This window comes from Bubalus bubalis, chromosome 22, assembly GCF_019923935.1.
Source record: "Bubalus bubalis isolate 160015118507 breed Murrah chromosome 22, NDDB_SH_1, whole genome shotgun sequence".
In the NCBI taxonomy this organism is placed as follows: Eukaryota; Metazoa; Chordata; class Mammalia; order Artiodactyla; family Bovidae; genus Bubalus; species Bubalus bubalis.
In genome coordinates this window covers 14,592,602-14,605,927 of record NC_059178.1, presented here as the reverse complement: position 1 = coordinate 14,605,927, position 13,326 = coordinate 14,592,602, and the positions used below count along the sequence as shown (strand labels likewise).

Here is a 13,326-nt window from a genome sequence, read left to right as displayed (position 1 = left end):
GCTTAGTTACAAATGGTATCATTAAAGTGCATCAAAAAACCAAAGAGCGAAATGAATTAAAACAGGTAATGCAGCAGACAGGTAATGAAACTTATTCAGTTCTAAGCAGACTGTTATCTATAGGATTAGAATTTCCTAGATATGTACTTTGATGTGAAATATTATTTCAAGAAACTAACATATCTTTCCCTCTAAGATATATTTTCCATAACATATAATCAACATTTTTTTAGTATTTTTAATTACTGCCAAAAAATATACTGAATTCAAGGTAACTTTAATTAGAGTTTTATGCTCCCCTGGTATGTCAGATGGTAAAGAATCCCCGCCTGCAATGCGGGGGACCTGGGTTTGATCCCTGGGTCAGGAAGAAAAGGGAATGACAACCCACTCCAGTATTCTTGCCTGGAGAATGCCACCGACAGAGGAGCTTGGTGAGTCCATGGGGAAACAAAGAGTCAGACACAACTGAGCAACTAACACTTTCACTTTTCACTATTAGAGTTTTATACCAAAGTTTCCCTGGGTCAATTAGGTGTAAGAGTACCTAATATACTTAAATTCAAGCATTTAACTAAAACGAGGGAAAAAAACTAATTTTCCTACCTGGTGTCTCAACTCTCTGGTAGTGGTAAGGGTTTACACATACTTCATCCTTTTTAAGATTAAAAGCATATTCGCAGTTTTCAATTGCTTTGAGTTCATGATGACTGTGAAGATCAGGCCAGCGCCATAAGCGGCAATATATTACATGAGGCAGTCCTTTTCGATGGGACACCTGAAGACGACCATCTAGAGACCTGTTGGGAAGCAAGGGGAAAAGAAAGATGGGAACTTAAAAAAAAATAAACATACTCAATTGGGCTAAACTAGTACATTAAGAGCATAAAGAAAGGAATGACAGACATTTAGTTAGTTTTAATGAGTACAAGGAAGAAAAACGTACTATCTTATGGATCTGATATAAAGGTAAGCAGCAGCACTAGGGTATTTTTCTTATAAACATGCTACATAAATAACTCAAATGTCAATCAATGAACAGGGAGCCACTTGGGGAAAAAAATGTTTTTTTAAAAAAAGTCTCAAACAGCTACACTTGAAAAATGTTATCAACTTCTATCTCTAGTGACTCAAACTCTTACTTAGGGAGGCTTAAGGGCATTACTTCTGTAGGTGACTGAATTATCAAAAAAAGGAACTAGTGTGAAGAATGATAAATACCAACAACAATGTAAAAGTCACTTACTAAAACTAACGTAGTTCATTACCCAGTTGTGACCATTTTGAGTACTGAGGTATATTTTCTATAGCTCACACATAAATGCAGATGGTGATGAAAATGATGAGATGAAATGGACAAATACCAATATGCTCAAAAAGAGAATAAGGTGATTAAAAAAAAATAAAGAACCAAAATGAGTCAGCCTAGCATTAATTGTGACATAAGGGGTTCAGTAAATAACCATGTACTTATTAGTATAAAGATGAGATTTAGATGACAGCAAGAAATTTAGCAAAAACTGGTTATGTATCTACTGAAAAATTAGGCCAACAACAGATTATAATCTACCCTCACACTAAAATGAGAATATAGTTATCGAAGCTCCTATTCTTTAGGGGATGCAGTAATTTAAAGAAGATTCAAAACTAGAATTTCATTGATCAACACATCAGCGGAAACATTTAATATATTTTTAATACCGGCAAGCAGTTATTTTAAATGCCATGCCTTATTTTACATTAAGGTAACATCCTAGGCAAAATTATACTAAGCAACCCACTTTAGGTCTTCCAAAACACCCTCCCTCCCACAAGATCTCTAGGATTCCATAGAGGGCAGAATATTCACCTGGTTTGTTCAGAGAAGCTGTAAAGGCCTGTTGTATCCCACTGATCTATCGTATTTGGTGTACTCAGTCCCCAAATTTCAGAGCAAGTGCTGTGCATAAATTGAAAAACAAAAAATTGATGTGAACATGGAAGCATGGTTATTCAAATTACCATGATGTAAAACATGGAAAATGTACAGAATACTTCCTTCACCCAGAAAATATACACTGCTTCACTTTTTCACGGGCATTTAGTGCTGATTTCTATATTTTCTATATGAAGGAAGCCAATAAATGGAACATGTGACTCCAGATAAATTATGATTATGTTTTTAAAATGTGAACACCAATGCTCTCTAGCTTAATGAAATCATACCTGTGCCTTTTCCAATTTCCTCTACTCACAACAGAGGATCCTATGCCATTAAGTCTTACTAACAGTGCTTCATTTTATAATGCAGTTTAAAAAAAAAAAATCTAAAAATGGATGTCAACTGGTATTTTTAACAAAGATAAAATTTCAATTAAAACAGACATATATCCAGTTAAAATTTCAAGCTTATTTAAGATACATACATATTCAGTTTTACTGAAAATTATTATTGCTCTTATTACTACAAAGGACAAGGAAATGGATTTTGTAGTCATCCTAGCATAGCACACTACCTGAAAATTTTTAAGAAATTGCTACAAGGATTAAAGATATGTGAAAGCACAAAATTTGTAAAAGACACTATGACTAAATTGCTGTATCTAGTTTTTTTCATCAATTCACCTGAAAGACATACACCAGAAAGATTTTTTTGAAAAATCTTATTTGAAATTTCAAAAATCAAAATTTTTCTTCCACATTTCTTTCCAGAACAAGGACAGTCCAGATATCAGTCTGCCTATTTTCCCTGCCACCACTTCATCTGTGTGAGACGAGGAGAAAAGAAGAGCTTAATAAATAGTCTGGAATCGAAGTACTGACTGCCAAAGGGGTCTCAGGTAGCAAGTCATACTTTTTAAAAAATGAGAGTCAAAAGACAATTTCTGAAACTCCATTCCAATTTCTTACCTGTTACAAAATCATCAAAACTTAAAGGAAGAGAAAGAAACATCTCAAAACAACTTTTGAGCATCCTTTGCTAACGAGCTCACTCACTCACTCAGCATTTCAAAGGGCACTGGTGAAAAGCGCTGCCTTCCTGAGACTGGGTAACTCGTCCAGTCCGGTGGTGCTGCTCAGGGCCTCCTGCAGGGTTACTGAGCTGCACTCGGGATGGCTTTGCAAAATGCATTTTCAGACACTTTGGAGCAGCTTGTTGAGACATTTTTACAGATTCTCTTGGATTTTTTAGGCTTCACAAGTTTAACTTCCACTTCTCAGACTACAGAAGTCAGAAAAGGCCAAACTGGAGGCTAATTCAGACCCTTTTTTTTCCTCCCAAAGGTGCACTGACTACAAAACCATGACATAAATGGTTCTTTTATTTAAGATACTTATCAAATATCTACTGGAAACATATAGCACCAAGTGGTTTACAACACAATGAAACCAACCCAACCCTGGAGTTTCATGAATCTGAATTCAAACCTCCGAAGGAACAGTATACACCTTCCTCTCTTTAAAAACAGCCGAAGGAAAATGCCTGAGAAGAGTACATAATGTGGCTATTCTGCTCTTGAGGCTAAAATAAATATTTCACTCAAGAAATTCTGGAACTGACATGAGAAGCAGAAATATAACAGGGCATGAAGAGCTTAAGCTGTGCTTTATTCAAGCCCTGAAATTTATCAGAGAACAATAAACAGTAGCTGTTAAAAGCGTGCAATCAATCTAGAGGCAGACAGAACTACGTCCCAACTCTTAACTCGGCTGCTTTTCCACTGCCATCATGGGGCACTTAAGCCTCAGTTCTACTGACCACTGCAATCAATCTCTCTCATGCAAATTGGAAGGTTTATTTAAAAATAATAAATTTGCTTCTATCAAGTAAAATTTTTCCTCATTTATATATGAAAATTTTCTTAAAGAATCAATTTATATCAAAATATACAAAATACCTAGGATAAACTAATTATAAATGTGTCAAAACTACTAAAATAAACACTTTGTTACTAAAGAACATAAAAATCAACCAAAGAGAAAAACATACATCTTCCTAAATAGGAAGCTAACATCATAGCAGTATCAGTTCTGCCTAATTTCTATATTTGATGGACTCTAAACAAAAATTTAAAAAAAAAATTAAGACTCAAACAAAATTGCCCAACATATAACATATCAAAAAAAACTACAAGAATGACCAAGAAAACGTCCACGAAGAAGCAACTGGCTCTACTAGTTCCTGAAACACATTATAATCTTCAATAGTGGAAACCGTATGAAATTAATAAAGGAATAAACAAACAAAACAGAATGCAGTGCCAGTAGAACAGCCTCAATCAGGCAAACCTTCCTGTGGATAAAAATGACAGCCTTTAAACAAAATATAATAAAATTAACTATTTGAAAACCAAATAAAATCAACTATTTGATAACAGTGGAGAGACACAAAAAACAGACACAAACTGAAGGAAAGTCAACCTCTATACGGGGGTCCTGCACCAGGTAAGAGGTGCATTTGCGTGGCTCCATATCTAAAGGCACCCCACAGTGGACGCTACCCAGGGGAACTAGACCTGAAGCAGAACACAGCGCTTTAACGACCTGCAGAATCAGAGGGTGGATTTGGGGCTACCGGAAAGGCTGGAAAAAGAAGAGGGAAATCCCATAATGAAGGAAAGAAGCCACAAAGGGGGGGAAAAAAAAACATCAAAACAGGAGTGTGAATTCTGGCCAGACCCTAAACTGTCCCTGTGGGAGAGGCTCTGGAGGCCTGTTCAAAACCAGCACTTGAAAGTCTGAAAGAACTAAGCTCAGATTTCAGCTACTCCTTTCCTCAGAAGCAGTTTGCACTTTAAGGTCACCCAAAACTATCTGTAAGAACAAAAATCAACAATCTTCAGAGAAAGATAGAGAATTTAGTCTCTATGATATTTTGTCCCAAATATCCAATACAAAAAAAAAAAAAAAAAAAAAAAATCACAAAATACTAAACATGTGAAGAAATAAGAAACTGTTACCCTCTGGTTAAAAGAAAAAACAGCCATTAGAAACAGACCCACTAAGATGAATCAACAGACAAGAATCTTGAAGTAACTATTATGAGCATGCTCATGGACTTAATGAACCAATAGGAATCTCAGGGAAACTATTAAAACAAATGAAAACTCTAGAACTGAAAACTACAAAGTCAGAAATTAAAAATTAACCTGATGGAGGGAGAAGACAGAAGAGTCAGTGAATTTAAAGATGGATCAATAGACGTTATCTAATTAAAATTGAAATAAACTGAATAACAAAAGTCTCAGTAGCATGTGCAGTCCCAAAAGAGGACAATTAAGAACAGACAAAAATATTTGCAATAATAATAGCTGAAACTCTTCAACTTCAGTGAAAAACTAAACTTATACTTCCCAGAAACTCAGTGAATAATAAGCAGTTTAAAAATAACACCCATGAAACAACCAAAAACACACTAGGGCATATCACTGTCAAACTGCTAAAAACAAATGCGGAAAAGAAAATCTTTAAGCTGGTGAGAAGTATGAAAACTCTTTCGAAACACAAAGGACTCCATCCAAACCTCTGCAGTAGAAGACTTGACCAAACTCTAACATGGCTTCTAGAAACCTAAGGCCTCGTCGAGTGACACAGACCCTTTGGAGTTCCTGTCTGGAAATGCTCAAGACTGCCAAAAGAATTTACCATTTGTCCCAGCCAATACTGATACATAGGCTTCTGACCTCCTTTTCCTGAGGAGCATCTATTTAAAAAAGCTTACAATTGTAAATCCTTCCTGTCTCTTTGAAATGTATATATGACTCCTACAACTCAGGAGGGGAGGACCTGAAAACCATTCCTTTGAAATGTAACTGATCATCAGGAAAAAAGGGCCTCTCTCTGCCTCCCAGTCTGCCCTCTAAGGAAAGGCAGAAGCCTAACTTCTGATAAATGCCTTTCGGCAAACACAGATGGCCTAAATCAGTGACACTGACCAAACCTCTAGCCTACTTGTGTATATAATTTTTCACTTCCCTGACTATGTTGCAGGCCCCACCCTTGATCCCCGTGCTACTCATTATTCCAGTCACCTCTGGGCAAATTGGAATTGGGCTCCCATCTTACCACCCCGATGGCAATAGTTACTGAATAAAATTTGCTTTTTATCACCTTTAACCAACGACACGCAGCTTTAACTTTGACAGCGGCCTAACCACAACAATTCATACATGCAGAGGCATAATAACAATTTCTCATTAGAAAGAGTGGAAGCCTGCAGGTAATGGAATAGCAGCTTTAAAGAGCACCAAGGGGAAAAAACCCTCAACCTAAAATCCATGATCAACAAAATTCAGGATAAAGAGAAATGACAACAGATGTAAGTTAAATCACTGGGGAAATTTTTAAAAAACTAGAAAGTAGAGGTATGTAAGTAAATATAAAAGATAGTATTCATTTCAGCTCTTCATTTCTACAGAAAGATGATGACCAACAACAGAAAAAAACCTATAACTAAAGGTATGCGGGTGTAATTTAAATGACAAGGGCAGCAGAAGAAACAGGAGGCTTTTTAGAATCACTACACTACTGCAAAGCTAAAAATACATACTATCACTGGGAAAGCAACCCCCTCCTCAAACAGCCAAGAGATATAACTAAAGAGCATAGAGAAAACTATTAATAAAACAAAATACTAAAAAATAAGTCCAAAGGAAAGAAAGAACAAATAACAGATGATAACTGAAAACAAAGTGTAAAGAGTAAAACAAAGAGTAGGCCCAACCCCATCAGCGTTAACATTATACATAAACACACCTTATACTCCAATTAAGAAAGACTTGTCAGAGTGAATACAGGATGCAATATGTCTACCAAAAGGGTGTACTTTACATATATAGATGAGCTGAAAACACAAGAGTGGAAATATAGTTCATATAAGCAGTGAGTTTAATAAAGCATAGTACCAGAAATAGTAAGACTCATGTCTAAAAATATTAACAGAGATAAACAGACATATTTCATTGAGAGGGCCAATTCATCAGTAGACCTGTATGCATTTAAAAATAAAGTTCAAAATACATGAAGTAAAAACCGACATATCTAAAGAAAGAAATGAACAAATCAGTCATCATCAGAGTTATCTCACTCACTCTTAGGACAGTCAGACTACCAAAAAAAAAAAATCTGTATATCATAATAAGAGCTGTACAATACTATCGAAGACCATCTAACTGACATTTATAGAATCTGCTTCAAGTACACACAGAATATTTAACAAAGAGAGCAAAACCGTGCCTGACAATCAGCGGGTGGGTGGGTAAGTGCCTGGTTGTTTAGAAGAGGTTAGAAAATTGCCTAAATTTTTCTAGAAATGCTAATTTCTTCCCAGAAATGGCTTTCAATTTACATCACTAAAAAAAAAAACCAGACCAAACTTAGGACAATTTTCTCTTTCCTTCTAGTCTTTATGTTCGGGGACATGTAGTTCAAGACCTCCCAAGAGGACTCCATCAGTTTTCCTGATCATGTATTTTAACAAGAATGGCATGTAATGAGAAGTTATCCACAGATCTACGGTATGTTGTTGTTTAGTCACTAAGTCGTGTCCAACTCTTTTGTGACCCCATGGACTGCAGCCTGCCAGGCTCCTCTGTCCGTGGGATTTTCCAGGCAAAAATACTGGAATGGATTGCCATGCCCTCCTCCAGGAAATCTTCCCAACCCAGGGGAACTCTCTTAAGTCTCCTGCATTGGTAAGTGGGTTCTTTACCATTGGAGCCACATGGGAAGCAAAAGATCTTCAAAAGCAAAACATCTGGAAAAAGAAGAATTATTGATACAACATGGATGAATCTCAGAAGTATTTGATTCAGAGAAGCTGAACATGAAAGACTAGATTCTGAACGATTCCATTTACATAAAGTTCGAGAAGGGACAAAACCAACTGAAAGTGCAAAAAATCCCAACAGTAGTTGCCTCTGGAAGGAAAGAGAAGGAAAAACTTTCTGAGTGACTGAATGAAACCTTCATCTTGATATACTGTAGCGATGGACAGGGAGGCCGGACGTGCTGCAGTCCACGGGGTGGCAGAGTCAGACAAGACTGAGCAACTGAACTGACTATGTGCATCTGTCAAATCAAAACCTACTGAGCACCGTGATTTGTGCACTTTTTGATTTGAAAATTTTACCGAAAAATACAAGCGAGGAGGGGGGGAATTCAGACACTGAAATAATAAAAATGTAAAGTAACAACAAAAAAATTATATATTAATTTAGTATATAATAAAGTTCCCTATGAATTGACAAGGAACAATCTCTCAAATAAAATATTAAGTTGAAAAAATGTACAGTATTTTTAAGCTACTCTGTTTAAAAAAGAAAGACAGTAAAAATATCTTCCAATGTCTGTACAAGCGTACAGGAAAGACACACACACACACACAGAGTGAACCGGAGTTACTTGAGGTGGGGAGAGGGAGGGAAGAGAAAAATTTTCAATGTTTGTTCATTCTGTTTTTACATATGCATGCATATATATGTTTACACATAAAATATATACAGATTTTAAAACTATGTCAATGTATTGCCTTTTACCAAAATTAAACAAATCAAACAAAAGAATACTGCCACAGAATTAAACGTAAGTCAAGTTGTCTTGACATTTCTATTAAAAGATATGCTTCTAACCTTAGATAACTAAGAATAAGAAGTACAGATTGTTATTTTCTATTCTGTGCCATTTAGGAGATAACAAATGCCAGTCTGAGGTCTGTTTATTCTAGCCAAATGTCCTCTCTATCTAACATGAGCCTTTGGTACCCATTTTCTTCCACATGCATTTATGTCAATGGCCTGCACCTAGCCCCCTTTTAACCTGACTACTAATTCTTTAGGTATGCCTAGCAAAACAGGTTAATTTTTAAGACCTAGTAGTCTAGGGGATTTAAATCAGGCAGTTTTAATTACTCCCTCTTCTTTAAAGAGTCTTTCTACCCAAAGATTTTATTTATGAACAAAATAAACCCCATAAGACCTTGAGCTTCCAAAGGTCTCTGTATCCCTACCACATAGCAAGCAAGGTAGCTGGTGACTAAATTAGTATTTTTATAGCATAAAACTGAATCAGAATGTTCCTGGGCACACTAAATCATAATACTTTAAATAACAGTGAGGAAAATGGCTCTCTCAGGTTTTCAGTTTGTTAACAAGGAGTGGCAAGTTATAACTGCAAATATGGACAGTTCCTAAAAGATATTAAAAGAAGTAAATGCAGGAAAAATGTCAGAAAAACAGCACTGATTACAACTACTTTATAAAACTCTTGTACATTCTCTATTTCAATAAGTCCAAAATGCAACATTATCTTATACTAAATAAGGAAAAACTTCCAGTTTTATTTATATGATGTGTCCCAAAGTGAAAAAATGTACATCTGAAAACCAGTGAAGTAAGTAATAACAATTACCTTTGTAAGTTAGCCAGGCCATATGCCAGGCATAATTAAGACTTTAAATGTATTATGGACCTCATAAGAACCTGCAAGCTACTTGCTATCTCACTTTAAATTTAAGGTAACTGAGCCTCAGAGGGACAGTAAAACAATCTCCTAACAAGTGGCAGGGCCAAGATTCCAGCCCACTCTTGTCCGACACTTTCCACTTCACCAGGAGCTTTCTGAGTTTTTGTTTTCACGGCACTTCTGTCAGCATTTCTGTGACTAAAACCTGGGGATCCCTGGGCACCTCAAATACAGTACGGTCGGGAGTCTCCAATAATTTTTTTAAGTTGTATTTTCATCCCGAGTAAACAGTAACATAAACCTTCTAGACACGTGTTCTGGATAACCTGGCAAACACCAATCTCGCTCTGCTGCATTGTCTCAGTGCCTCAGTTTGGATCAGGGTTTGACAATCACCTCAGCACCAAAGGTAAGCAGAGAGACTGACTTAACGTGTGAGTGATGAGACCACACCAAAAAGGCCAAATGGTATTAGGATGTGCTAAATAAACTATGCTTCCTAGTACTCTTAGAGAAAAGAGGTACAGAATTTAGCAATACAGGGCAGATGATAATATGCTGACCTTGAAAGAACCTTAGTCATTCAGCACCACAATCACAATGGAAACAAAAAATCAATATTAACAAATCATTAACTTGATGCTAGAATTTTCTGTTACAGAACTCAGTATAAATTAGCCTTTTGATAATCATAAACCTTCACTAAATTATGTTTCTACACATTTAAACAACATTAAGAAGTCCACAAGAAATGTCTACATATCACTTGAAAGTGAAACATATCAACGCTTCACTGTTATAAGGAAGCGAGATGGGTCTGAAAACATCAAATGGATAAAAATACTTGATAGGAGAAATTCATATGTTCCAAAGAAAGTATTACACTTTATTAATTACAAAATAAACTGTAGTAATAGCACTGTCCCATACACATTAGCTCAACATCTCCTAAATTTGACTATCTGACTTTAGGACAGTCTAAATACTAAAAAGTTTAAAAAAATTTGCATGCTAGTTGGTTAAAAACAAAAACTGGTCTCAGATAAATTCAGCCTGGTCAAAATTTGATATAGTTCACCAATGCAATTAACATACAATAATATGCTGAACTAAGACACAACAGACCAAGCGTAAGTCATTTACAAAGCTGTCCTTGCATAGATTCAGTCAGATGAGCAAGCATGTCCATAGCAAAATCTCATGCGAAGTCCTGCAGACCTTGTACTAGAGATTTCTCCACAATAAACCTCATTATGTTTTACTAATTCATTATTTTTCATGACTTTCTTGCCGAAAGAGTTTATTTCTTCTACAAATCAAAAGGAGTAAGGATCTAGACTGTCATGGGGAAATCCATATATACGACGCTGAACACTGAGTAAAATTAACAGAATGGCATCAACAAAAGAAACTTTTCTGGAGGCTCCAGTTCAATTACTGATGTACTCCTGAGATACGAGGGGTTTCCCAGGTGGCACAGTGGTAAAGAATCCACCTTACAATGCAGGAGACACAGGAGACACTGGTTCAATCCCTGGCTTGGGAAGATTCCCCCAGAGTAAGAAATCGCAACCCACTCCAGTATTCTTGCTTGGAAAATTCCATGGACAGAGGAACTAGTGGGCTAGTCCATAGGGTCGCAAAGGGTCTGACGCAACTCTCAGCATGCATGCATGATATATGAACTCGTATGAAATAATTTGCATCGACCCATCTAAAACTATTTCTACTTACAATAGAGGAGTCCTTCCATTTTGTACATGACTAAAAAAGGCTAAAAGTTTATATCAGCTCAGGAATCAAGAGCTGATAACTGTAATAAAAAAATAAATTCTTGTCTCTATAATTCTGTATACTGTATGTATCTGTATACTCCACTTTATCACCATTATACAGCTGAAGTGTGGGATCAGAAAACAGGAAAACGCCTACCTTCAGATAGTTTTTAACCTTCCCTCCATCACCAAGAAAGGAGCTTTAGGAACAACCTTGTTCTTAACAAATTAGCAAAGGATATAAAGGAACAATTAAGAAATTTTCATTGGCTACAGAAAACTTAAGAAAAAACTGCCAACATTTATTTTAAGCATTTGCTATGTACCTGGCACTATTCTTCATATGTATTACATAATTTATACTCGTACCAACCCTATAAAGTGAATTAACATGAACATTGTTTTCATATAAAAAAAATGAATGTGAGCAGTTAAATAACTCAAAAGGTCACAAAGCTACTGAGGTAACAGCCAGGATTTGTATCTACTTCTGGCTGGCTTAAGAGCCTAAATTTTTCAAGGTATACCTTTGCAGAATGATGGTTTAAAATCTGTAGTTTTAAGCTTTTATATGAACATGTATTAACCATATTTTCTCATTTTCTGTATCCTTGACACGCTGGCATCTGGAGCTTTGATTTCAGAGAGACTACCCCCTTCCCAGGTCTAGAGACAGCAAGGGACTCCGTTGAGAGCTCACCTTTCAAACACAAATCAACAGATTCAGAGCTCACACCTCTACTATTAATCAAACTCTGACACACCAAGCTAATATTCTTCCTGCCCTAAATCAACCTAGGGGTATGTTCCGAGACATCTAGCAATCACCTCTATAGCCCAGAGACTGACCAAAATCACTAAAACTCCCTGATCCTAACCGTAGCTCAGCATGTCCGCCCAGCACTGCCACTCCTTCCCTGGAAAACTGCAACGAAAGCGCGGAGCCACGCTGTCCTGGCCCCAGTATCTATTTATCAGTCCATCTTATTTTTGATGTATTCAAAATTAAGTTGTAGATACTTTAAATCTAGACACTGAAAGCATACATATATCGCACTGTTCACTCTTTCTTAGAGGTAACATTTACACAGAGTCAAACAGATCTTAATGGTACCATTTTGTTAAGTTTACATTTTATCAAATACATAAATGGGTAACTCTGTATCCTGACAAGAAGTCCCCTCCCAGCCCTTTCTCAGTCAGTTCCTGCCATCCCCTCCCCACCCCCAGAGGCAATCTCTTTTCCTCGGCGGTGGAGGCTGTGCAGCAGTTATTCCACTGTGGTCTCAGTGTGCGTTTTCCCAGTGACTAACAATACCACACACTTTCTATTTGCTCAGCGGTCCTTTCCATATCTTCTTTTGTGATGCATCCAAATCCTTTGTCCATTTCTAAAGTAGGCAATTTCCTTCTCACTGCAGAGTTAAGAAACACTTTATAAAGTGCGGATACAATCCTCTTTTTAGTTAGAAATACGTTCTGCAAATATTTTCTTCCACTCTGGTACTTGTTTATTCATTTAATGGTTTTTGATGAAATGCTTTTTAATATTGATGGAAGTCTAACTGAATTGAATGTCCTCTTATTGCTTTCCATATCCTTTAAGAAAAAAAAAAAAACCAAAACACTTTGCCTAAGTCCAGGTCACAAACAGCTGAGAAAAGAAGAGAAGAGAAAGGCAAAGGCAAAGGAGAAAGGGAAAGATACACCAATTGAATCAGAGCTCCAGAGAACAGAAGGAGAGATAAGAAAGCCTTCTTATGTGAACAATGCAAAGAAACAGAGGAAAACAATAGAACGGGAAGGACTATAGAGATCTCTTCAAGACAATTGGAGGTATCAAGGAAACACTTCATGCGAGGATAGATATGGTAAAGAAAGGACAGAAATGGTAAGCACGTAACAAAAGCAGAAGATATTAAAAAGAGGTGGCAAGAATACACAGAACTATACAAAAAAGGTCTTAAGGACCTCGATAACCACGATGGTGTGGTCACTCACTAGAGCCAGACATCCTGGAGTGTGAAGTCACTGGGTTTTAGGAAGCATAGTACTAGAAACAAAGCTAGTGGCGGTGAGAGAATTCCAGCTGAGCTATTTCAAATCCTAA

General features: G+C 36.6%; 1 protein-coding gene across 3 annotated transcripts in view; it reads right to left on the bottom strand.

The window, feature by feature from the left end:
- Nucleotides 1-13,326, bottom strand: part of SMAD2 (SMAD family member 2) — an 82,718-nt gene that overhangs the window by 23,273 nt on the left and 46,119 nt on the right. For 2 of the 3 annotated variants that reach the window (XM_025273263.3, XM_025273262.3), the window contains exons 3-4: nt 1,850-1,939; nt 607-800 (exon numbers count right to left, since the gene is read on the bottom strand). In XM_025273263.3, coding sequence (XP_025129048.1) covers nt 607-800; nt 1,850-1,939 — 284 coding nt within the window. The remainder of the gene's footprint in view (nt 1-606; nt 801-1,849; nt 1,940-13,326) is intronic. The other variant, XM_025273264.3, reaches the window with a different exon arrangement.